The sequence below is a fragment of the Colobus angolensis genome, unplaced genomic scaffold (genome assembly GCF_000951035.1).
Source record: "Colobus angolensis palliatus isolate OR3802 unplaced genomic scaffold, Cang.pa_1.0 Scaffold132, whole genome shotgun sequence".
In the NCBI taxonomy this organism is placed as follows: Eukaryota; Metazoa; Chordata; class Mammalia; order Primates; family Cercopithecidae; genus Colobus; species Colobus angolensis.
Window position 1 is genome coordinate 168,596 of NW_012114400.1, and position 23,431 is coordinate 192,026.

Sequence of the window (23,431 nt, forward strand, 5' to 3'; positions counted from 1 at the left end):
AAAACAATGTTCCATTGCCTTGGGTCCCAGATTTAGTACATCCCTGAAAGTCAGGGACATCTAAGATAAGATAATCTTGGGATTTATGTTTGGCATGAGGTCCTGGGCAACAGGGGAGTGGGGCAGGGCCAAAGTTCTGGTATCTAGAACCTATTAAGTTTTCCACCCTAGCCATCCTGCCTACCTGGCTTCCATAGTTTAGAGGATGCCCACTGGTACTGTGGTTGGAGCAGAATGACAGAAAAGCTTCAGGACAGGTCCTAAATAAATATGGATTCTTTTAGGCTTTATAGTGAATCTGCATTGTTATTATTTAGAGAAGCATTAAGGCATAATGATTAAGAACATGGATTCTGGAGCTCGACTTCTTGGGTTTAACGCTCAGCTCGGCCTTTATTTACTACTTGGGAGGTTACTTAAATTATCTGTGCTACAATTTCCTTATTTGTAAAGTAGGTATTATAATAATATCTACCTCATAGGATTATTGGGAGGATTAAATGAATACATGTAAGTGCTTAGAAAAATACTTGATATATGGCTCTCACTCAATGTTAGTAATAATATTATTATTTTTTAGAAACAGAGTCTTGCTATGTTGCCCAGGTTGGAGTGCAGTGGTGTGATCATAGCTCACTGCAGCCTCTACCTCCTGAGCTGAAGCAGTCCTCTTGCTTTAGCCTGCCAAAGTGCTGAGATTACAGGCAGGAGCTACCACGCCTGGCCGAATAATATTATTTTAAATTAGTACAGGTTATGATGTGGCTTTCCTTTTTAAATTTATTGTTTTAAAAAATTTTTAAATTTATGTGGCTTTCCTTAAAAACCAGTAAGAAGAGTAAGATTCCATTCTGTGGAACTTTCTGGATTGCGTATACTATGAATAAAAAAGGTGTAATGGCAATTTAAAGACATAGGATTTGCTCTCAGATCAGCAGGATTAGATTATAGCTTGATTAATTCTCATCTATTTAGTATTTTATGGATTGGATTGTAGCTTGATGAAACATAGAAAACAGATTTCTAGTCACATAGAAAATCAATGCCATGACAGGAGTTGGTCATAGAGGTTTGTGTTGTCGTTGCTGTCTGGACCCTCCCAAACACTGTCCAGGAATGAGCTGCCCTTGTACATACCCCATCCACCACTTCATTCTAAGCAGATGTCAGTCACCACTATGAAAGCAGAATCTGATAGCACTAAACACTTGAGTCAAATAATGGACTCCTCTAATCCATAAGGCAACCTTATGATAATTTGACTTGCAATGTAGCTTATGTACATGGAGAGGCTATATAACCTGGATGACTTGAATATATGCTTGCGTATCTAGTTATAAGTCTTACTAGAAATCAGTACATTAGTTTTTTGTCTTTACATGTCAATCTCAAGAGCTTTGTTAATCCAAACCTGCTTCCCATGAGTAAATCCATTCTCCCTGTACTTACTAAGTAGGTAGTTGAGTGTGCAAGCTAAGACCCCCAAACCCTGGACCTTGGTAGAGTCACCAAGATAATGTGTCCCTCCCTTCAGTCTCATTGTTTTCTTGGGATATATCCCAATGCCTTTTCCAGATCATCATATTACTAGCTGCCTTAATTTACTTCTATTTTCTTTATTTCTGTTATTTCTATATGTGTGGTGGCAGAGATATTCTTCCATATCAACATTGCCAGTTTGCTGAAGAGGGGTGGAGCAACCCAACTTCTCTCTCTCAATCACTGGGCCAGCCTGACATGACCAAGAATCACTGTGTAGTGAGCAAGGAAAGCTAATCACTGCACTGCAGGATCTCACTTTTTGGAACTGTTGCTTTGCTATGTGCCTTCTTATAGCAGATGGAGCTGAAAGGAATCTTAAAGATGAACTAGCCCACCTTTCTTGTTTTGCAGATGAGGAAACAGATTACTTGCCTTGGGCAGTATATCTTTATGCTCTTCTAACAGTCTTTTGTCTAAGGTTGGCTGTATTGGCCTGGGCTTATGACCTGTCAGTAATCTTCTTCCTAGCCCTAGTCTTATCAAATCATTACAAAATTTAACTGCCAAAGGCACTTTTCTTTCCTATAGTTCTGGCAACTTCTCCTTTTGTTGTATACCATTGATATCCAGGTTCACATTAGAAATATAAGTTCATCATCTATTTCAGACCATGTTTCTAACTGGATTCTCTGTAGCCTGGTTCATGTTGTAGTCTGCCATTTTCTGGCAACAAATTGGATCTATTTTAATAATGATCAGAGATGCTGGATTTGTCATTTGGGATCTTTTTAACTCAGTATCTCAAATTGTGGACATAGGATTTCATGAAATAAAAATACACCTCAACAGTACTTCTTTAAATAATACTCACTGTATAACCACAATAAAAGTGTATTCCAGTAATTCCATTAAAATTTGTATGCTAACAATAGAACTTTGTTTTAAACTTTTTATTCATGTTTATTTTAACCACAATACTAATTGCTATTCCTAAAATACGGTTTTCTTTCTCCTCCTCCTTCATGGAGTATTTATTACATGTTTTAATGTCATGGCAAACTCTTTTATTAGCTTAGGATAATAGGAGCTTTATATACATATATATATAGAAAAAAATAGCAAGTTGCAAGTAAATGCACATTTTTCTTGTAATGTATCTTTACATATTTCAAAGAGGCAAGTGGCAGCAAATGTGAAATAAGCATAAGCAAAGTGCTTTCATTTAAGTGCTTAGAGGATTAGCCAAGGAGCCCTTCCTAGAAGTGTGTTTTGAAGATTTTAAGAGAAGGTACAAATATTCACTTGTGACGAGGATGGAGTCAGAAAGGAGGGAAGTAAAACACACATTATGCACTAGGAGCTGCATTAGAAGGGGGAATGGATGCTAACAAAAAGAAAAACATCTGTTGCAGGATGGTTAAGTAGGCTTTAAGCCAGGGTGGAGAAGGGATGTTGACTCATAGTCATTGGTGAAGTTATTGAGATGTCATTTCAGCCTTGCTACCCACATTTTGCTGGATAATGTGCTAGATCCTAAGGGAAAAGTTAAAGAGAAGGGAGAGACAGTGCTTGACCTGTGGGTACTTATGATCTTGCTGATGACACAAGGCAACAGACAGTTAAAGGAGGATCCTTGAAAGCCAGTAAGAGGAACTTGGATTTTATATGGTATGTGATGACAGGAGCCATTGGGAGGTTCTCATGTATCATCTTGCCTCTCGTCTGCTCAGAAGGGAGAGGTCTGAGCTGGGGAAGATCAAACTGAGCAGGTGGCTAGGTTTTAATCTTTATAGCTATACATAATCAGCAGAAGTGCTTTTGCCCACATAAAACTATTTTGAACCACTTTAGAAAAAAATGAACTACCTAAAATCTTCTGTGTATGATTAACAATTAGTAGAAAATCACTGGTTTGCTCTTGCAAACAGCACTTAATGTCAGTAGCTTCAGGCTGTTTTTCAGTTTTGCAGTAAATTTTTTTACTGAAACCAATTTAGGTAGCTATTTTGTCCATGGGCGTTTGTAGTGAAAAGGTGATGTGAGTAGAATAGAATAATGAGATTCCTTTTCTGCACCAAAATGTTAGCAATCTGCTAATGGTTCCATTTTGATACTGCCACTTTCAAAGGAGAGAGATCAAGTTGCTTATGGAAACATTTTGGATTATGTTTAAAAGAGTGTAACTTTATAACAGTTCATATGGTAAATAATTCAAGGTTTGCTTTTAGTGGTCAGTTTATCTCCTTCTTGGCTCAGCCCTAAGAGAGAAAGTTTCCAGATTTTTATTGTCTATCTAATAAGTCCGCCGGTAATTGGTTTCATGTTGTGGGAAGGTAGATTTTATTTCTTCCCTTTCTTCTTCTTCTTCCTCTTTTCATCTGCCTCTTTGCTACTTGCAAACCATTCTGTGATTTCCACTGTCTCCACTGACCTTCTAGTGGGAAGCCTTTCAAGGTCCTCGGTTTCCTGGAATGACATTTGAGGCATATTTAAGTGCCTTATGATATTCCTGGGTTTATTTGGGTCTTGGCCCATATGCATTGGTGGTAAGTACCTGAGAGGCAATAGCACAAAAACAACAGGAGCCCTGAGGTCTGGAGGTATTCCACTCGTCATTTGAAAAGACTGTCCGGGAAAGGCATTGTTTAAGGGGTAGCTCTCTAAAGCCACCTGAGCTTTTGTGTTCGGATTCCTTTTTGTCTGGAGAAGAGCATCAGTGAAGTAAGGTTTTACACCTGTTATGGCATTGATTTCATATGCATTGTGCCTGTCAGTGCTTTCCCAGTTAAAATGGGCTGAAAAACATGTGATCCTGAGACACCACTAACAAAGCTGTGGAGGACAGAATGCCAAATCCCTCCACTTATTGGACTCAAAACAACCCGCGGCCATAAGCTGGCCAGGCTCCGGAGAGCTTCGCGGTTCCATGCGGAGGCAGGAAAGTCTGTCTCGGTATGATAGAGCTGAGAAAAATAAATACTAAGAGTGATGCCTGGATATATAATCAGGAAATTGTACACTTTGCTGATGCGGCAGTGGTTAGCTTCATTACAAGGGGAGTTGTTGGAATACAGAATGATATGCCTGATGCTGTCATTATTGTATATGGCTGAGTCAAGGTAACCATTCATTTCAAAGAGCATTGATTCTGGATGGATATAATTCCCAGTGCAACTGCTAGCATGGCCCTTTTGCACTAGGCTACCAGAAGAAGTTTTTAATTCATAAAATGTGAGGTGTTTGGTTTGAGGATATGTTGTCCCGTAAGGGAATCCAAAAATCTGACAAAATTCTGTGAGGGAAACTCTCGCTTCTTCACCTGTTCGAATATGGTAAGGACAATTCGCGCAATCTAGAGAGAAGCTTAGCCAGTAATAAGGCTTTACTATTGTTCCATGATTTGCTAGGTATTCCTCATATGTGGGCTCCATTGCTAGATTTACTGTCTTCTAGCCGCAAACCTAAACAGGGAAGAGAAATTACATATGAAACCAGTGCAGGAAAAACTGAAGACAGTGCATTAATTTATTAAACCATACTTTATTTAAAGAAAGTAACATAATAAAGATAGTGATATATGCATAGATTTAAAAACTCAGGATTCATTATTTTTTATTGAGACTCCTAGAGCATGGAAAAGAAACAGGAGAGGCATTCTTCAACTTTACCTGTCTCATAGATTCCAAGTCAGTAAAGCAAATGAGTTAACAATGCAAGTTCTAGAAACAGACTGTCTGGTTTTAAATTTGGGCTTGGCCAATTATCAGCTTAGTGGTCTTTGGCAAGTTATTTAACATTTGGGAGCCACAGATTACTTGTCTGTAAAATGAAGATATTAATAGTACTTACCTCATAAGATGGTCTTGGGCAAAAATGCTTCGCTATGTGCTTGTCACATAGTAAGGACTCAGTAAATATTAGCTCTTAGTAGTAAAAGTACAAATCCTAGGGTTATCTAGATTATTCCTAATTATAAAAGTACAAAAAAGGGTTTTGCATTTTATTCATGATCTTTCTTCTCAGAATATGTTAAGTATTGTGCAGAACTCATGTATTGTGCAGAACTATTGAGTGTACTAGCATTTAACATCATCTTTCTTAAAATCACTGGCAATAATTTGGAGGTTTTTTTTTTTTTTTCCTGAGACTAGGATCATGGGATCTCTTTTGCTTAATGGTAGAGACTTCCTGGAAGTGCCACTTGAGTATTCTTTCGGTTGTGGACACGCATTCATTGACATGTAGAGTTTTCTTTCCAGTGAGTCGGTCTTGTTAGAAGACTTTTGAAAAATTACTGTTACAGAGAGCAAATATAGTTCTTTGGAATATTGCAAATCAGTAGTTTCTGGGATGTTAAACTAAAAAAGCTGAGATCATTAAGTAATGATTTTTTTCCTTTAAAAAATATTCATTCAGTTATCATTGTTCCTATAATGCCCTAGGAGCTACCTATTTTGTTTGTTTTTGAGACAGTCTTGCTCTCTTGCTCAGATTGCAGTGCAGTGGGATGATCATGGCTCACTGCAGCCCCAACCTTTTGGGCCCAAGTGATCCTCCTGTCTCAGTCTCCCGAGTAGCTGAGACCACAGGTATGCACCACCATGCCCAGGTAATTTTTTTATTTTTTAGGAGGGATGTGGTCTCGCTATGTTGCCCACACTGGTCTCAAACTCCTGGGCTCAAGTGATCCTCCTACTTTGGCCTCCCAAAGTGCTGGGATTACAGGTGTGAGCCACTATGCCCAGCCTTCCATCACTTTTTTGACATGCTTATTCACAGGTCTATTCCTTCCGGTCTTTTTGCTATATGTGTAAGTTATGTATAATATAAATAAAGTCATGTTTTATAGCCTGCTTTTTCACTTAATATTGTGCCATGAGCATTTTCCCATATTATTAAAAATTCTTTAAAAAACACAATATTCGGCTGGGCATGGTGGCTCATGTCTGTAATCCCAGCACTTTGGGAGGCCAAGGCGGGCAGATCACAAGGTCAGGAGATTGAGACCATCCTGGCTAACAAGGTGAAACCCCGTCTCTACTAAAAATACAAAAAATTAGCCGGGCGTGGTAGCGGACACCTGTCTTCCCAGCTACTTGGGAGGCTGAGGAAGGAGAATGGCGTGAACCTGGGAGGCAGAGCTTGCAGTGAGCCAAGATTGTGCCACTGCACTCTAGCCCGGGCGACAGAGTGAGACTCTGTCTCAAAACAAAAAACACAATATTCATGACTAATGAGTTTTTTATTATGTAACTGTAACATTCAGTTTCTTGCCTCTTTTAATTATTATAACACTGGTGAATATTTCTGTAAATAAATTATTACATATATGATATTTATTATAAAGAATCAGATTTTTTTTTTTTTAGTATAGATTACTAGAAATCATAGTATTAGGTCAAACGTTGTCAAATCACTGCCTAGGAAGGTGTACCAATCTTATCACATTAATTTGAGAAGTAAGCATTGGTATTTTTTGTTGCTATAATGTGTGCCTTTACTATTTCTAGTGAAGTTGAACACTTTTTGACATGCTTATTGGTCTGTGATATTTATTCTTCTGTGAAATATATTTGATTTTTTACCTGTTTTTTTGGGTGAGGTTTTCCTTATTGGTTTGCAAGACATCTTTATGCATCAAGAATATTAAATCTGCCACATTTGTTGCAAATATTTTACCTGGTTTATACAGCTTTTTAATTATGCCAATATTATTTTAATTGTGCCAAAATTTACATTTTTATGTGGTCCAGTCTCTACTCCTATGGTTTTTTCTTAATGTATTTAGAAATGCCTTCCTCATCAAAGCATAATTAAGTATTCCCCATATTTTCTTCTAGTATTTATGGTTTCATGTTTTACATTTAACTTTGTCAGATAACAAAACTGATAAGGCAGAAAATTTAAATGAGGTAAACCTGACCATTGCAACAGAATATATTTTTCACTTTTCAAAATCTCACTTAACATCATAAATCCTTGTGCTAATAAATAAATTATGGCCTCTCATATGGAAGTGCTCTGTTCACCTTCTGTCTTCCTCAGCCCAGATCAGCTCAGTCATTGCTGTGTTTGATACAGCTTGATCTCTAGCCTGAAACCTGCAGAGTTCCTATGCTATCCTGTCCTGGGCAGAAAATATGTTAAAAGCCTCAATCCAGCTATAGGTGGAGTGTGGCTTTACTCATGTCACCGTTATCTTAGTGGCTGATATCCTGCAGTAACTCTGGTACCACATACCCACCAGGTTCTAGATTTCTCCTAGCCTCTGCTGTGTCATCTTAATCCATAGGATTGGACATGAGCTTTGTTTTTCCCTGAGTACTATGCTTTCTTTTCTTTTTTTTTTTTTTTTGAGACGGAGTCTCACTCTGTCGCCCAGGCTGGAGTGCTGTGGCCGGATCTCAGCTCAGCTCACTGCAAGCTCCGCCTCCCGGGTTCACGCCATTCTCCTGCCTCAGCCTCCCGGGTAGCTGGGACTACAGGCGCCGCCACCTCGCCCGGCTAGTGTTTTTTTGTAGTTTTTAGTGGAGACGGGGTTTCACCGTGTTAGCCAGGATGGTCTCGATCTCCTGACCTCGTGATCCGCCCGTCTCGGCCTCCCAAAGTGCTGGGATTACAGGCTTGAGCCACCGCGCCCGGCCAGTACTATGCTTTCTTGATGTAACTGAATTCCTGCCCTGAGGCTTCCTAGACCTTGTCATAGCTTTCCTTCCAGAGAGCTGGATTTAACCCTTGGCAGTGGACAATCTCTTGGAACCTGATGCCATTTCTTGCTTGCTCCCTAGCATTGTTTCCCCCCTGGACCTCCTCCTCGCTTAGCCTTCATCAGGCTGGATGGATCTCTCCATCAGAACTTGCCACAACCAAGCCCAAACTCTCATGCTTTTTAATATTGTGCCCTTGATGTGGTCGACCCCTGGGTGGTACGTCAGACATCCAGGTTACTGCTCAAATTACAATTTCTTTCCGGAGTCTTGCTCTGTCACCCAGGCTGGAGTGCGGTGGCTGGATCTCAGCTCACTGCAAGCTCCGCCTCCCGGGTTCACGCCATTCTCCTGCCTCAGCCTCCCGGGTAGCTGGGACTACAGGCGCCGCCACCTCGCCCGGCTAGTGTTTTTTTGTAGTTTTTAGTGGAGACGGGGTTTCACCGTGTTAGCCAGGATGGTCTCCATCTCCTGACCTCGTGATCCGCCCGTCTCAGCCTCCCAAAGTGCTGGGATTACAGGCTTGAGCCACCGCGCAGGCCTCAAATTACAATTTCAACTCACCCATAGACAATTTACAGATTGATTTGGCTAAATGTTATGGAAACAGAACCAAGAGGCACTTTTCTGTCTTTATTACTATTTCTTAAGGTGATGCGTATGTGGAGTTAACTATATATAATGGTCCCATAATTACCCTTTTGGGAAACAAAATTACCCTTTGTGTGTTTTTAGATAAAGGTAGCAAAATGCAAACTCCCTATTGCTTTTCTAAGCGCTCCTTCCTTTGCACCCCTGTCTGCTGTGACTGTTTTAGCCAGAAATGATACATCATTCCTGTCTTTAAGGAGATGGAGAGAACTGTGGCTTTGACACATAGTGGAGGGAGCTCTGTAGTCTCATTCTTGCTGATGGCTTTTCAGTGTCAACAAACTGTAGTTTCCTATTGGTGAAGTTTTCACTTTTTCAGCGTCTTTCTGGGCTTGTTCTTTGATCACCCTTATTTGAAGAGGAAGCAGGAAAGAACTGTTGCCCTCTTTGAACTCTCATAGAATTCATGGTTTATTGTATCAATTTGTTACCGATCACAGATTATCTTGTTAACTTTTGGTATCCGTTATTTTATTCTCCCCTAACCAGGTGGAAATGTACCCCGTTTTGGCTCAGGACCTACCTCAGCAACCTTGATTGGCTCACAAGCCAGGTTGCTTAAGACTTGTTTCCCCAGCAGCTGATGTCTAGCCCTTTTCCTTTTGCTTTGTCTGTGCTTGGGAAATACATGTTATACTCTGTAGAGCAGATTTGCTGGCAGTAAGAACAGAGATGTGTAGAGCCCAGTGTGCTGTAGGGCTCTCTGCATCTGGCTGTGAGTGGCCCCTGGACTGGGACTGTGGGAGGACAGTCCCAGTTTTCCATAGTTTAACATAAATGAACCACACCATAAGGACAATCTGCTGTCATTTCACTCAAGTAGGATTTAGTGAGTACTGTTAAAGCAGTTTGCACTGGAGTAGTTGGAGAATGGAGTTTGCCCTTCACAATCTGTGCACAATCTGTTAGCAGCTAAAAACAAATGTTAGCAGTTATAATTACCATCAATTTGTCTCCAGGCTTGGATCACATTCCAGGTGTTAGAAGAGATGGTCCATTTCCTTCTTTTTCTCCTTTAAGTCCCATGCCCTGTTTCAAGTAGCTTCAGAGGGCAATTGTGCTGTAAAGATTCACCTTGTAATGGGTTCAGGACTCTTTCACAGTTTGTGTCTATTCGTTCATTTGAACTTTGCTGTTCCAAGTTAGAAAGACCTTGCTGAGGTGTGGCTACCTCTAAGAACACTGTTGAATGGGTGCCATGGTAACGTTTGCAAAGTAGCTACTGCTAGGATACAGCTCTGACACTTATTACTTTATTTGCATATCAAGCCACCTGTTCCAAAGATGAAAATATACAGGACTGCATATTCCAGTCTGGGTAAAAGGATAATAGCTGACTGTTGAAGAGAATGTGTTGGGGTTTTTCTCCTGCTAGCTGAAAAATCAAGTTCTGAGGGCCTGCTCCTCAGCACCCTTTCTCCTGGTCTAGAGAGGGTGCCAGGCCTGGCGGTTCTGTTGCCTGCGCAGGTGCCAGGGCTCCTCCTTGGGAGGCTTGCCCTCTGTGAGAGGGAGCGGAGAGTTGACTTCCTCTAAGGGGCCATAGTTCCTGAAGGGGGTGTTTTTGATTCTGTCTAAACCTAGGCTATGTGTTAGCAGCTTCCCTCCTCTTAGAAATTGCCTGGGAGACTCTTGCTATTGGTATGTATGTGGTTCCCTCTAGTTTAAGACAAGATTTGGTCCTGGATCAGTTGTAGCCCCTTCTCTGTGGCTAACTGAAGAGCCACTTGTCCTTCTCCATTCTCTTCCTGAGTCTCCCTTGACCCCCACATCATCTCCTAGACACAAAGCTCATTGATAGTCACGATTCACTGTTTGTGAATCACTCTGGATTATTCCCTCATTCCTCTTCCTTTGCCACCTGAAGGAGCGAGTGGGGATCATTATCGTGTACATTCCAGTAGTAACTACTGGCTGTAAGCAGACATACTCTAAAAATAACTCAGGGATACTGAGCGCCCAGAGGGCACCTTCTGTCTTCTCGAAGCTTTGCCACACCTGTTTCCACAGTCAGACTTCCAGTCTGCACCACAGCACACATCCTTTCTCATCCAGAGTGCTCCTACTAGATGAGACGTTTTTGTTTCCTAAGGACCACAGATGTGTTCATGAACTCCTCAGCTGGTTATTTTCAGTTCCATCTTCCTTGGTGCTTGCTCTGGCACAGGGTCACTGCTGCGTCCTGTCCCTTCCCCACCGTTTGCCATGGGTTATCCCTTTGTTCTCATTGCTTGCATCTTCTAACTGAATGAACTTGTCAATATGAAACTGAAAGTCGATCCTCATAGCTCATCTTTTATTTCATCCTAATAAATGATAATCTATTGCAAACATTAAAAATATTATCAAAAGTTGGGTAAAAGGATAATAGCTGACTGTTGAAGAGAACGTGTTAGGGTTTTTCTCCTGCTAGCTGAAGAATCAAGTTCTCAGGGCCTGCTCAGTTCTGTAAGAAAGTATTAGCTGTCTGACAGATTCCGGTGAGGGGAGGAAAAGACAAAAAATATAGTCCCCAGATCTGCACCAGCATCCCAGGTGCACTGTGCACCTTGCATGGTGGATTAGATACTCAGCAAATGATACATCTGTGTAAGGTTAAGCCTAAAGAAACGGGAAAAATGAGCCTTTGTCCACTAGCACATTTACCAGTTGCATTTTAGGGTGATTTTAGGGATAGGCAACCCCAATTAGCCATTATTCTTTAAAGGTAGTTGTCTGTTAGATGTAGGAAGACTTCAAGGAAGGTTAAGTTGTCAACATTCCATTTGGGTTGCACAGAATGACTTGTAAGACTGAATTTCATCACGAGGAAACAAACGGCCTTTACCATGGTTCCTGTTCACAGCGAAATTGACGTAGAAAGGAAATGCTTAGAAGAAATGTCTAGCTTCCCCAACAGACTCCTTTCTTCTCTATTCTGTCTTCCTTTGTTAATCTGCCATGTTTCATCTTCATTCAGATGAGTTATGATGTACATTATTTATATAAAGATATTAGGAGATTATAATGAAGAAGATTTACAAAGATCAAACTCTCCTACAATGATCTAAATTTTTAAGAGACATTTACTTAGTTTGGCACTCCAAAAATTATTAATCTATGTTCTGGCAGCCCAATTTGGGGTATATCCAAGATGGCTTGTGTGTTGCTAGTTGCTGCTTGTAAGGCAACTTTCTCTTTGGGTGGCAGGAAGTAAAATATTTATAAGTTATTGCTAAAATGTTAAAGTTTTATTTGAACCTACTGTACCCAAGTACTTATGTAATTCATCACTTTAGTAGCAGTTTGGTTGACACTGAACAATAATGCTCAAATTCGTGTAGCAGTAACAGACTACGTGATAAAAGGAACTGAATTTAGAAAGCAAGCTAGAAAGCAAGCTTCAAGTAAAGATCAGAGGATTAAGTCGATTTCATGGAGCTCACTAAGGAGTCAGATGGGAAAGATGAGATAAGAAAAGCACTGGAGTTGAGACCAAAAGGAGACAAAAAAGTAGAGGGTGGATCTTCGAGCTCGGGGTCATAAACAGGATGGCCACAAGGTGGCAGCACAGTCTTAACAGCAGGGAGCTTTCTGTAGGGCCACCCTTGATTTGCTAACACCACAGACTTTCTCCCAGAATTCCTCCATGTTGATTTTCGTCTTTATCCTAGGGGAAACAGCAGTAAATGTTTAGAATTAAAAATGACTCCTAATACTTAAGCTGAGGAAAAGTGTAGGGTAAAGGCACCATCTTTACTTCCAGAGACTGTTCAGATGCTCTAAAGAAGGCTTCCAACTATCTGTGGGAAAGGACCAATTGACGTTTCCAAACCAAAACATAGTGATGGGAGGCCATTGTTTTGGGCTGAGCTTGTACACTAGGCCCCAGCCGACCAGACCAAACCAAAATGGAGTCAGTCGTGCTAAACGTGACATAAACTGAAATTTTAAGGAAGCAGATAGATCCCAAAGCCGACCAGGTTTTTTTTCTTCTTTTTTTTCTTTCTCATGAAAACAGGAGATTCCAGCACAAGGAGGTCCCCATGGCTCTCTAACTCTTAAAAAAAGTAACCCGAAATCTTTGTTCCCACCTTAAAAATCAACTGTTCTGCTCTTTCCCAGTGGGATCTGAGACCAAATAAGTACATTTATGATGGTAACAGAGTGACATCAATGCCTAAAGTTTTTGCCAGTGTCAAAATTGAGAGGTTGACCAAAAGGTGGAATTTTTTTTTTTTTTTAACACTTTAAGTTCTAGGGTACATGTGCACAACGTGCAGGTTTGTTACATATGTATACGTGTGCCATGTTGGTGTGCTGCACCCATTAACTCGTCATTTACATTAGGTATATCTCTTAATGCTATCCCTCCCCCCTCCTCCCACTCCACGACAGGCCCCAGTGTGTGATGTTCCCCTTTCTGTGTCCAAGTGTTCTCATTGTTCGATTCAAGGTGGGGAACTGTTAAATTAAGTTTAGCCTAAAGCTGTCTCCTTACAGATTGTAAGTTCAGCCTAAAGGTTTCTTCGTACACAGAGAACTGTAACCTAACTGGAATGTAAATAGACTATAACCTACTCTTGTACCAATTACCAAGTTTTGGCCAGAGGCAGCCAACAGTTCAAACTGTGTTCAAATCAGGGAAATGCCAAGCTGTAACAAATCCAGCTGTTTCTGTATCTCACTTCCATTTTCCTTATGCCACTTTCCGTTTTTGTCCACAAATCCTCTCTGATCATGCAGCAGCGCTGGAGATGCTCTGAACCTATTCTGGTTTGGGGAGCTGCCTGATTTGCTAGTCGTTCCTTGCTCAATTAAACTCTGTTAAATTTAATTTGTCTAATGTTTTTCTTTTAACACATCATACACTAATACTTTTGTAAAAGTTAATAAAAATGGTATTATAGAAAGAAGAACAAAACCATATAGAACATAAACCTTTTTTTGTAATTATTTAAACAGATACAAACAGATCAACAGCTATAAAATTTTAAAATTGCACCTCAATAAATATAAACAGTGCACTTCTCTATTTTTGCTTTTGTTGCCAGTATTTTTGGTGTCATATCCAAGAAATCGTTGCTAAGACGAAAGTTATGAAACTTATCCTCCTATGTTTTCATGTAAGAGTTTTAGTTTCAAGTCTTATGTTTAAGGCTTTAGTCCATCATGAGTGATTTTTGTGTGTGATGTAAGACAAAGGTCCAATTTCATTTTTTTGTATGTGAATATCCTGTTTTCTTCATTACCATTTGTTGAAGAGACTATTCCTTTCCTTTCCCATTGTGTAGTCTTTTTTTTTTTTTTTTTTGAGACGGAGTCTGGCTCTGTCGCCCAGGCTGGAGTGCAGTGGCCGGATCTCAGCTCACTGCAAGCTCCGCCTCCCGGGTTCACGCCATTCTCCTGCCTCAGCCTCCTGAGTAGCTGGGACTACAGGCACCCGCCACCTCGCCCGGCTAGTTTTTTGTATTTTTTAGTAGAGACGGGGTTTCACCGTGTTAGCCAGGATGGTCTCGATCTCCTGACCTCGTGATCCGCCCATCTCGGCCTCCCAAAGTGCTGGGATTACAGGCTTGAGCCACCGCGCCCGGCCTTCCATTGTGTAGTCTTGACATGCTTGTCGAAGATCAATTGACCATACATGCATGGGTTTATTTCTGGGTTCTGTTCTGTTTCATTGGTTTATATGTCTGTATTTATGTATATATGAACAGAACAAACATTGGAAAAAGAATTACAAAACTATATATGTTGTTTATTGAAAGTATGGATATAGGTAATTAATATAGAGAATCACTATTACTCTCATTATATCCTACAATTGTAATTAAATTAAAAAGTTATCAAGGACGTAGTTAACCTCTATATTTAATACACAATTGTATATACATACATTTTATGAATATTTTGCATATTTATTTATACTGTTATCATTGTGACCAACTAACTTGCTTTTTGCTTTTTACTTTATGTTGAATTGACGATAACAATATTTGCAGAATGTAATGTATATCTAACCTAATTTTATGCTTTGTTTTAATAGCACCATAATAGAGAAAGCCAGTCTCAAGAAGTATGTTGATGGGAAAACAGGAAGAGATCTTAAAGCAATTTCAAAAGCTCAAGATGTTAATTTTTCATTTTTTGAGGATACAATTTTTGTTCACTCGATGCATAGTAAGAACAAGCATAAAATCAAGGAGAACAAGATTGGTTTTTGTTTTATTTAATTTTTTAATAGAGAACAGGGTTTTGCCATGTTGCGCAGGCTGGTCTTGAACTCTTGGGCTCAAGCAGTCTGCCTGCCTCAGCCTCTTAAAATGTTAGGATTATAGGCGTGAGCCCTGGCACTCATCCAAGAGTTTTTACAGGGTACTCAAATATATCAATTTTATTGTTTTTCTATACCCACATTTATTTGCTACTGAAAATTGTGAAAATAGCACATCAAACTTTCTTTTTAAAGTTTTTGAAAATCAGAAAATCTAATAATTGTGCTCTAGCCAAACTACCCAATGTTTGCTTTACATTCTTTCCCCACAAAAGAAAATCAGTGAACTTAGGCAGACTCTTAACTAAGTTCACAAAATCGTCTCAAAAAAAAAAAAGATTGCTTTGCTTATTGGGTCTTTTGTGGTTCCATATGAATTTTAGAATTTTTTTTATTTCTGTGAAAAATGTCCTTGGAATTTTGATAGGGGATTCTGTTAAATCTGTATAGCACTTTTGGCCATATGGACATTTTGGCAATATTAATTCTTCCAATCCATGACTATGAGAGACATCTTTCCATTTATTTGTGTCTTACTCAGTTTTTTTTAATCAATGTTTTACAGTTTTCAGTGTATAGATCTTTCAACTGATTGGTTACATTTATTCGGAAGTATTTTATTCTTTTTTATAAATGGGAATTTTTCTTGATTTCTTTTTGAGATAGATTATTATTGGTGTAAAGAGATGCAACCGTGTTTTGTGTGTTGATTTTTGTATCCTGCAACTTAATTTGTTTTGTGTTCTTTACAGTTTTCTTCATATAGGATCATGCCATTTACAGAGATAATTTTACTTCTTCCTTTCCAGTATGAATGCATTTTTTTCTTTTCTTAACTGATTACTCTGGGTAGTACTTCCAGTACTGTATTGAATAGAAGGCATCCTTGCTTTGTATGGGATCTTGGAGGAAAAGCTTTCAGTTTTTCTCCATTGATTTTGATGTTAGCTGGGGGCTTTTCATAAATGGCTTTTATTGTGTTGAAGAAGTTTTTTAAAGTATCTATTTTGTTGTTTTTTTATTAGGAAAGGATGTTGAAATTTGTCACACTTTTTCTGAGATGTATGTGGTTTTAATCTTTCATTCTGTTAATTTGGTATATCACCTTGTTTGATATGCATGTGTTAAATTAACCTTGCATTCTAAGGATAAGTCCCACTTGGTCATGTTGTGATATCTTTAAACAATTTTTTTATGTTTAAAATTTATGTATTTATTTTTATCTTTATATTTTCTGAGGCAGGCTCTCATTCTGTTGTCCAGAGTGCAGGGACACAAACATGGCCCACCGCAGCCATGACTCCCTGGGCTCAAGCCATCTTCCTGCCTCAGCCTGTCGAGTAGCTGGGACTATAGACATGGACCAGCATGCATGGCTAATTTTTTTATTTTTATGTTTCCTAGAGACAGGTTCTCACTGTGTTGCCAAGGCTTGTCTTGAACTCCTGGCCTCAAGTGATCCTCCCTCATAGGTCTCCCGAAGTGCTGTTAAGTACAGGTGTGAGCCACCATGCACAGTTTGTATAATTTCTTTGATGTGTTGTCGAATTTGATTTGCTTGTATTTTATTGAAAATGTTTTCATCCATATTCATCAGATATATTGTCCTATAGTTTTTCATTTGTTTGTTTGTTTGTTTCTTGTGGTGTCTTGATCTTTGTTTGGTCTTGTGGGTGATGCTGGGAAATGATGAAGAATTTAAATGAAAATATAATTTGTTGAACAGAGACTAACATTTACTGAATGCATACTCTGTGGCAAAAATTTTACATGCCTCATATCCCTATTAGGTTAGTATTATTATAATTTTTATCTGACAAATAAAGGAACTTGGACTCAGAGTTGGTTGCTCAAGATTATATAGCTAGTAACTGGCAGAGCTGGGATTTGAACCCCAAGCACTCACACTCTAACTCCAGAGGGCATACTCTTTTTTTTTTTTTTAATGCCATAATCTTGCTATCACATCCTACTTTTTCAGCAAAAGAAAATAATTTCAAATGTATGAACTAGTCTTGGATAAATGGGAAAAATCATATTTTAGAAGTGAGACAGTGATAAAGCTAAGGACAAGAAAAAAATGTTAACTTTATATCCTGTAACTTTGCTGTAATTGCTTATTGTAGTTCCAGGAGTTGTTTGGTCAATTCTTTTTGGATTTTCTACATAGATGATCATGTCATCTGCAAACAAAGACAGTTTTATTTCCTCCTTTCCAACCAGTATACTTTTCTCCCCCAGTCTTATTGTGTTAGCTAGCATTTCCAGTATAACGTTGAAAAGCAGTGGTAGGAGGGGACATCCTTGCCTTGTTCCCAATCTTAGTGGGAAGCTTTATGTTTTTTATCATTAAGTATGATGTTAGTTGTAGATTTTTTAAAAATCAAGATGAGAAAGTTCCTCTTCCTAGTTTGCAGAGTTTTTTTTTTTACATCATTAATGGGTGTTAGATTTTGTCAAATGCCTTTTCCACATTCATTGATATGTGGAAAAATCACAGGATTTCTCTTCTTTAGTCTGTTGATGTGATGGATTACATTAATGGATTTTCAAACGTTGAATCAGCTTTGCATAGCTGGGACAAATCCCACTTGGTTGTGGTATGTAATTCTTTTTATATATTCTTGAATTCAATTTGCTAATACTTTCGTTGAGAACTTTTACATCTATGTTTATGAGAGATACTGGTCTGTAGTTTTCTTTTCTTGTAGTGTCTTTGTCTGGTTTTGTTATAACAGTAATCTTGGTCTCATAAAATGAGTTAGTAAGTATTCCACTCGCTTCTATCTTCTGGAAGACATTGTAGATAATTAAATGTTTTCCTTAAATTTTTGGTAGAATTAGTGAACCTCTCTGTGCCTGGTGCTGTGTGTTTTGGAAGGTTGTTAATTGTTGATTCAATGTCTTTGATAGATATAGACCTATTAAGACTGCCTGTTTATCTTGTGTAAGCTTTGGAAGATCATATCTTTCAAGGAGTTCATCCATTTCATCTAGGTTGTCAAATTGGTGAGCATAGATTGTTCATCATGCTCCTTGATTATCCTTTTAATGTCTGTGAGATCCGTAGTGGTGATGTCCCCTCTTTAATTTCTGATATTAGTAATTCGTGTCCTTCTGTTTTTTCTTAGTTAACCTGGCTTGAGGCTGATTGATTTTATTTATCTTGAAAGAAAACCTATCAGCTTTTGGTTTAATGATTTTCTCCATTGATTTTCTGTTTTTAATTTTATTGATTTCTGCACTGGTTTTTATTATTTCATTTTTTTCTCCTTACTTTGAATTTGATTTGCTCTACTTTTTCTAGTTTCCTAGAGTGAAAGCTTAGATGATTGACTTAAGGTCTTTCTTTTCTTCTTTTTTTTTTTTTGAGATGGAGTTTCGCTCTTTTGCCCTGGTGGGAGTGCAATGGCACAATCTCGGCTCACTGCAACCTCCGCCTCCTGGGTTCAAGAGATTCTCCTGCCTCAACCTCCAGAGTAGCTGGGATTACAGGCATGCACCACCACACCTGGCTAATTTTGTATTTTTAGTAGAGACAGGGTTTCTCCATGTTGGTGAGGCTGGTCTTGAACTCCCAACCTCAGGTGATCCGCCCACCTTGGCCTCCCAAAGTGCTGGGATTACAGGCATGAGCCACCAAGCCTGGGCCTACGTCTTTCTTTTTTTCTAATATATGCATTATATATATATTTCCATCTAATTATTGCTTTTGCTGCATCCCCCAAATTTTGAAACATTGTATTTTCACTGAGTTCAAATAGTTTTAAATTTCTCTTGCGATTTATTATTTGACCCATTTGTTATTTAGAAATTTGCTGTTTGTTTAAAAAATTGAGATGGGGTTTCACTGTGTTTCCCAGGCTGGTCTTGGACTCCTGAACACAGGCCATCCACCTGATTTCAGCCTTCCAAAGTGCTGGGATTACTGGTGTGAGCCACCACGCCTGGCAGGAATTTTCCAGCCATCTTTCTGTTTTTGATTTCTAGTTGTGACTCCATTGTGGTCTGAAAGCAGACATTGTATGATTTCTATTCATTTACATCTGTGAAGGTATGGTTTAGGGTCCAGAATATGGCCAATTTGGTAAGTGTTTCATGTGAGCTTAAGAAGAATGTGTATTCTACTGGTGTTGAATGAAGTAATTTATAAATGTCAATTATATCCAGTTGATTGATGGTGCTGTTGAGTTCAGCTATTTCCTTACTGATTTTCTGCAGGTTGTATCTGCCCATTCTGATTGAAGAGTGTTAACGTTTTCAATTTTAATACTGGATTAAGCTTTTTCCTTGAAGTTCTATCTGTTTTTGCTTCACATATTTTGATACTCTGTTGTTAGGCACACACACATTAAGCATTGGTATGTCTTCTTGGAGTATTGATCCCTTAACCATTTGGTAATGCTTCTCTTTATTCTTGACAACTATCTTTGCTCTGAAGTTTGCTCTGAAATTAATGTAGTTACTCTTCAGCTTTCTTTCGATTAGTGTTAGCATGGTATATCTTTCTTTATCTCTTTCAATCTATATATGCCTTTATATTTAAAGTGGGTTTCTTTTAAACAACATATGGCTAGGTTTTGGTTGTTTAGATCATTCTGACAATCTGTCTTTTAATTGATGTATTTAGATCATTGATTTTTTTTTATTTTTTGAGATGGAGTTTTGCTCTTGTTGCACGGGCTAGAGTGCAATGGCGTGATCTCGGCTCACTGCAACCTCTGGCTCCTGGGTTCAAGCGATTCTCTAGCCTCAGCCTCCCGAGTAGCTGGGATTACAGGCATTTGAGACAGAGTCTCACTCATTCTGTTGCCCAGGCTGGAGTGCAGTGGCACAATCTTGGCTCACTGCAACCTCCACCTCCCAGGCTCAAGGGATTCTTGTGCCTCAGCCTCCCAAATAGCTGGGATTTCAGGCATGTGCCACAACACCTGGCTAATTTTTGTATTTTTAGTAGAGATGGGGTTTCTCCATGGTGGTCAGGCTGATCTCAAACTCCCGTCCTCAAGTGATCGGCCCACCTTGGCCTCCCAAAGTGCTGGGCATGGGCATGAGCCACCATGCCCAACCAGATGATTGATGTTTAAAGAAATTATTGGTGTTTGGATTAATATCTACCTTATTTAGTACTGTTTTTTATTTGTTGCTCTTATTCTTTGTTTCTATTTTTGTCTTCCACACTTTTTCTACCTTTTATTTTTTTTTATTGAGCAATCTATATGATTGTATTTTCTCTCCTTTCTTAGCCTATCGGTTCTACTTCTTTTTAAACGTTTTTCAGTGATTGTCTTAGAGTTTGCAGTATTCATTTATAACTAATCTAAGTGCACTTTCAAATAACACTATACAGCTTCAGGTAGTACAAGTACTATATAATAACAAAATATTTATCTCCCATCTTTTGTACCATTGCTGTCATTTATTTACTTACATGCTTATATATGTGTGTGTGTGTGTGTAATTAAATGCATTGTTGCTAATATCCTTTTAAACAGTTATCTGTTAGATCAATTACGAATAAAAAAATAAAAGTTTTAATTTTACTCTCATGTATTCATTCTCAAATGCTCTTCCTTTCTTTATGTAAATCCAAGTTTCTGAGCTATGTCATTTTCATTCTCTCTGAAGAACTTTTAAAAATATTACTTGAAGTTCAGGCTTACTGACAACAAATTCTCTCAGTTTTTGCTTGTCTGAGAAAGTCTTTATTTCTCTTTCACTTCTGAACGTTAATTTCACAGGGTGCAGAATTCTAGGTTGATGAGATTTTTTCTGTCAACACTTTAAATATTTTCTTCCACTCTCTTCTTGCTTGCGTTGTTTTTGAGAAATCAGGTGTAATTTTTATCTTTACTTCTCTGTTCATAAGGTGTTTTATGAATTATTTTTAATTTAACTTAATTTAATTTTTAAAGAGATAGTGTCTCGCTATATTGCTCAGGCTTGTCTGCAACTCCTGGCCTCAAGCGATTCTACCACCTCAGTCTCCCAAAGTATTCTGATTATAGGCATGAGCCACCACACCTGGCCGTGATTTTTTCTTTATGTTTAATTTTCTGAAATTTGAATATCTATGCCTAAGCATAGTTTTTGTTTCTTTTCTTTTTGTTTTGCATTTATCCTGCTTGGTGTTCTCTGAGCTTCCTAGATCTGTGGATTGGTGTCTGACATTAATTTGGGGGAAATTTTCACTCATTATTGCTTCAAATATTGCTTCTGTTCTTTTCTCTTTTTCCTCTCCTGGGATTTCCATTACATCTATTTACACCCTTTGTAGTTGTCCCCCAGCTTTTGGATATTCTGTTCTGGGTTTTTATTTTCAGTCTGTTTTCTTTTTGCTTTTGGTATTGGACATTTTTTTTTTCTTTTTTTTTGAGACAATGTCTCACTCTGTCGCCAGGCTGGAGTGCAATGGCGCAATCTCGGTTCACTGCAACCTCCGCCTCCTGAGTTCAAGTGATTCTCCTGCCTCAGTCTCCCTAGTAGCTGGGACTAGGGCGCATGCCACCACGCCCGGCTAATTTTTTGTATTTTTAGTAGAGACGGGGTTTCACCATGTTGGCCAGGATGGTCTCAATCTCATGACCTCGTGATCCACCCACCTTGGCCTCCCAAAGTGCTGGGATTACATGGACATTTTTACTGTTATGTCGCTAAGCTTGGAGATTCTTTCTTCAGCATGTCCAGTCTACTAATGGGTTCATCAAAGACATTCTTTATTTCTCTTATACTATTTTTTTTTGTAATCTCTGTGATTTCTTTTTCGTGCTTAGAATTTTCATGTCTCTGTTTACATTATATACGTGTTCTTGCATGCTATCTACTTTTTTCATTAAAGTCCTTAGCATATGAAGCACAATTGTTTTAAATTTCTGGTCTGGTAATTCTAGTGTTTCTGCCATATGCGATTCTGTTCAGATATGCTTGTTCAGTCTCTTCATATCTTTAAACTGTGTTTTTTGTCTTTTAGTTTGCCTTATGCTTTTTTGTTAAAAGGTACACGTGATATACTGGGTAAAAAGAACTACAGTAAATAGGCCTTTAGTAATGTAGTGGTAAGGTGTAGGAGGAAGGGGAAGTGTATTAGTCCATTTTCATACTACTATGAAGAAATTCCTGAGACTGGGTAATTTATAAATAAAAAGAAGTTTAATGCACTCACAGTTCCACATGGCTGGGGAGGCCTCACAATCATGGTAGAAGGTGAAGGAGAAATAAAGGCACATCTTACATGGCAGCAGGCAAGAGAGAAGTGGCGAGCAAAAAGGGGAAGAACACCTTATAAAACCATCAGATCTCATGAGAACTCACTCACTGTCATGAGAACAGCAGCATGGGGGTAACCACCCCTATGATTCAAGTACCTCTCACCAGGTCCCTCCTATGATGTAGGTATTATGGGAGCTACAATTCAAGATGAAATTTGGGTAGGGACTCAGCCAAACCATATCAGGAAGCGTTCTGTGGTCTTATGAGTAAGTCTCAGTCTTTTGGTGAGCCTATGCCCCTAAATTGTGAACTTCGTCTCTGTTTCCCTGTCCCTCTCTCTCTCCATCTCCCTACTCCTGCTCCCACACTTTACATGGGAAGGAATGACTTAAAAGGGGTTAGAATTGGGTATTTCTTTTCTTCCATGTGGAAAGCTAGAAGGAGCTGGGGTTGGCTATTTCCCTTTCCCCAGGTTGATTAGGCTCTGATCAAACCCCAATAGGCCCTGGCAAAATAGTTTCTTCTGAGGCCAGGCTTTCTTAAGAACAGAATGCTCTGGCACATTTCAAAATTGGTTTTATTTTGTGTCCCCCTGCTGGAATCATGAGGGAATTTTTCTCTGATATTTGCTGTGAGGTAGAGGTCCTGGATGTAAAACTTATGAAAGTGTGGAAGCCCCCATATGGCTGGGTCTCTCTGGAGTTTTAAACTTACAGTTGTCTCCACTGAGCCTCTAACAATCCATTAATTACAGTTCAGGTTTTCCTATCCTAGCACTTGTTCCTGTGGAGATTTTTGCTTGGGAGTTTATGTTCTGATAAATTATGATTCTCAGTATCTTCCTATCTCTCTGATATTTGGGGCAGTGGTTTGTCCTGTAACTGTATTTTTCTGATGGTTCTAAGAAGAGTTGTTGATTTTTCAGTCTGATCCAGTTTTTACTTGATATTAGGATGGAGTAGCAACTTCCAAGCTCCTTACATGCTGAACCAGTTTGTTCCTTTTTAATGCTGAATAATATTCCATTGTATGGATATACTACAATTTGTTTATTCATCTGTTGGTGGTTTGGATTGTTTCTAGTGTTGGGCTGTTGTATTAGTCCATTTTCATACTTCTGTCAGAACTGCCC

General features: G+C 38.9%; 2 protein-coding genes across 5 annotated transcripts in view; one reads left to right on the top strand and one right to left on the bottom strand.

Moving 5' to 3' along the window:
• The window catches only part of RGL1 (ral guanine nucleotide dissociation stimulator-like 1), a 295,913-nt gene that overhangs the window by 8,132 nt on the left and 264,350 nt on the right, over positions 1–23,431 (top strand). The window lies entirely within an intron of this gene.
• APOBEC4 (apolipoprotein B mRNA editing enzyme, catalytic polypeptide-like 4 (putative)) lies at positions 2,422–10,027 on the bottom strand. The gene is given in 3 exon segments (XM_011934158.1): positions 2,422–4,256; positions 4,259–4,943; positions 9,783–10,027. Coding segments are annotated over 2 exon segments (1,089 nt in total). The 5' UTR covers positions 4,914–4,943; positions 9,783–10,027; the 3' UTR covers positions 2,422–3,822.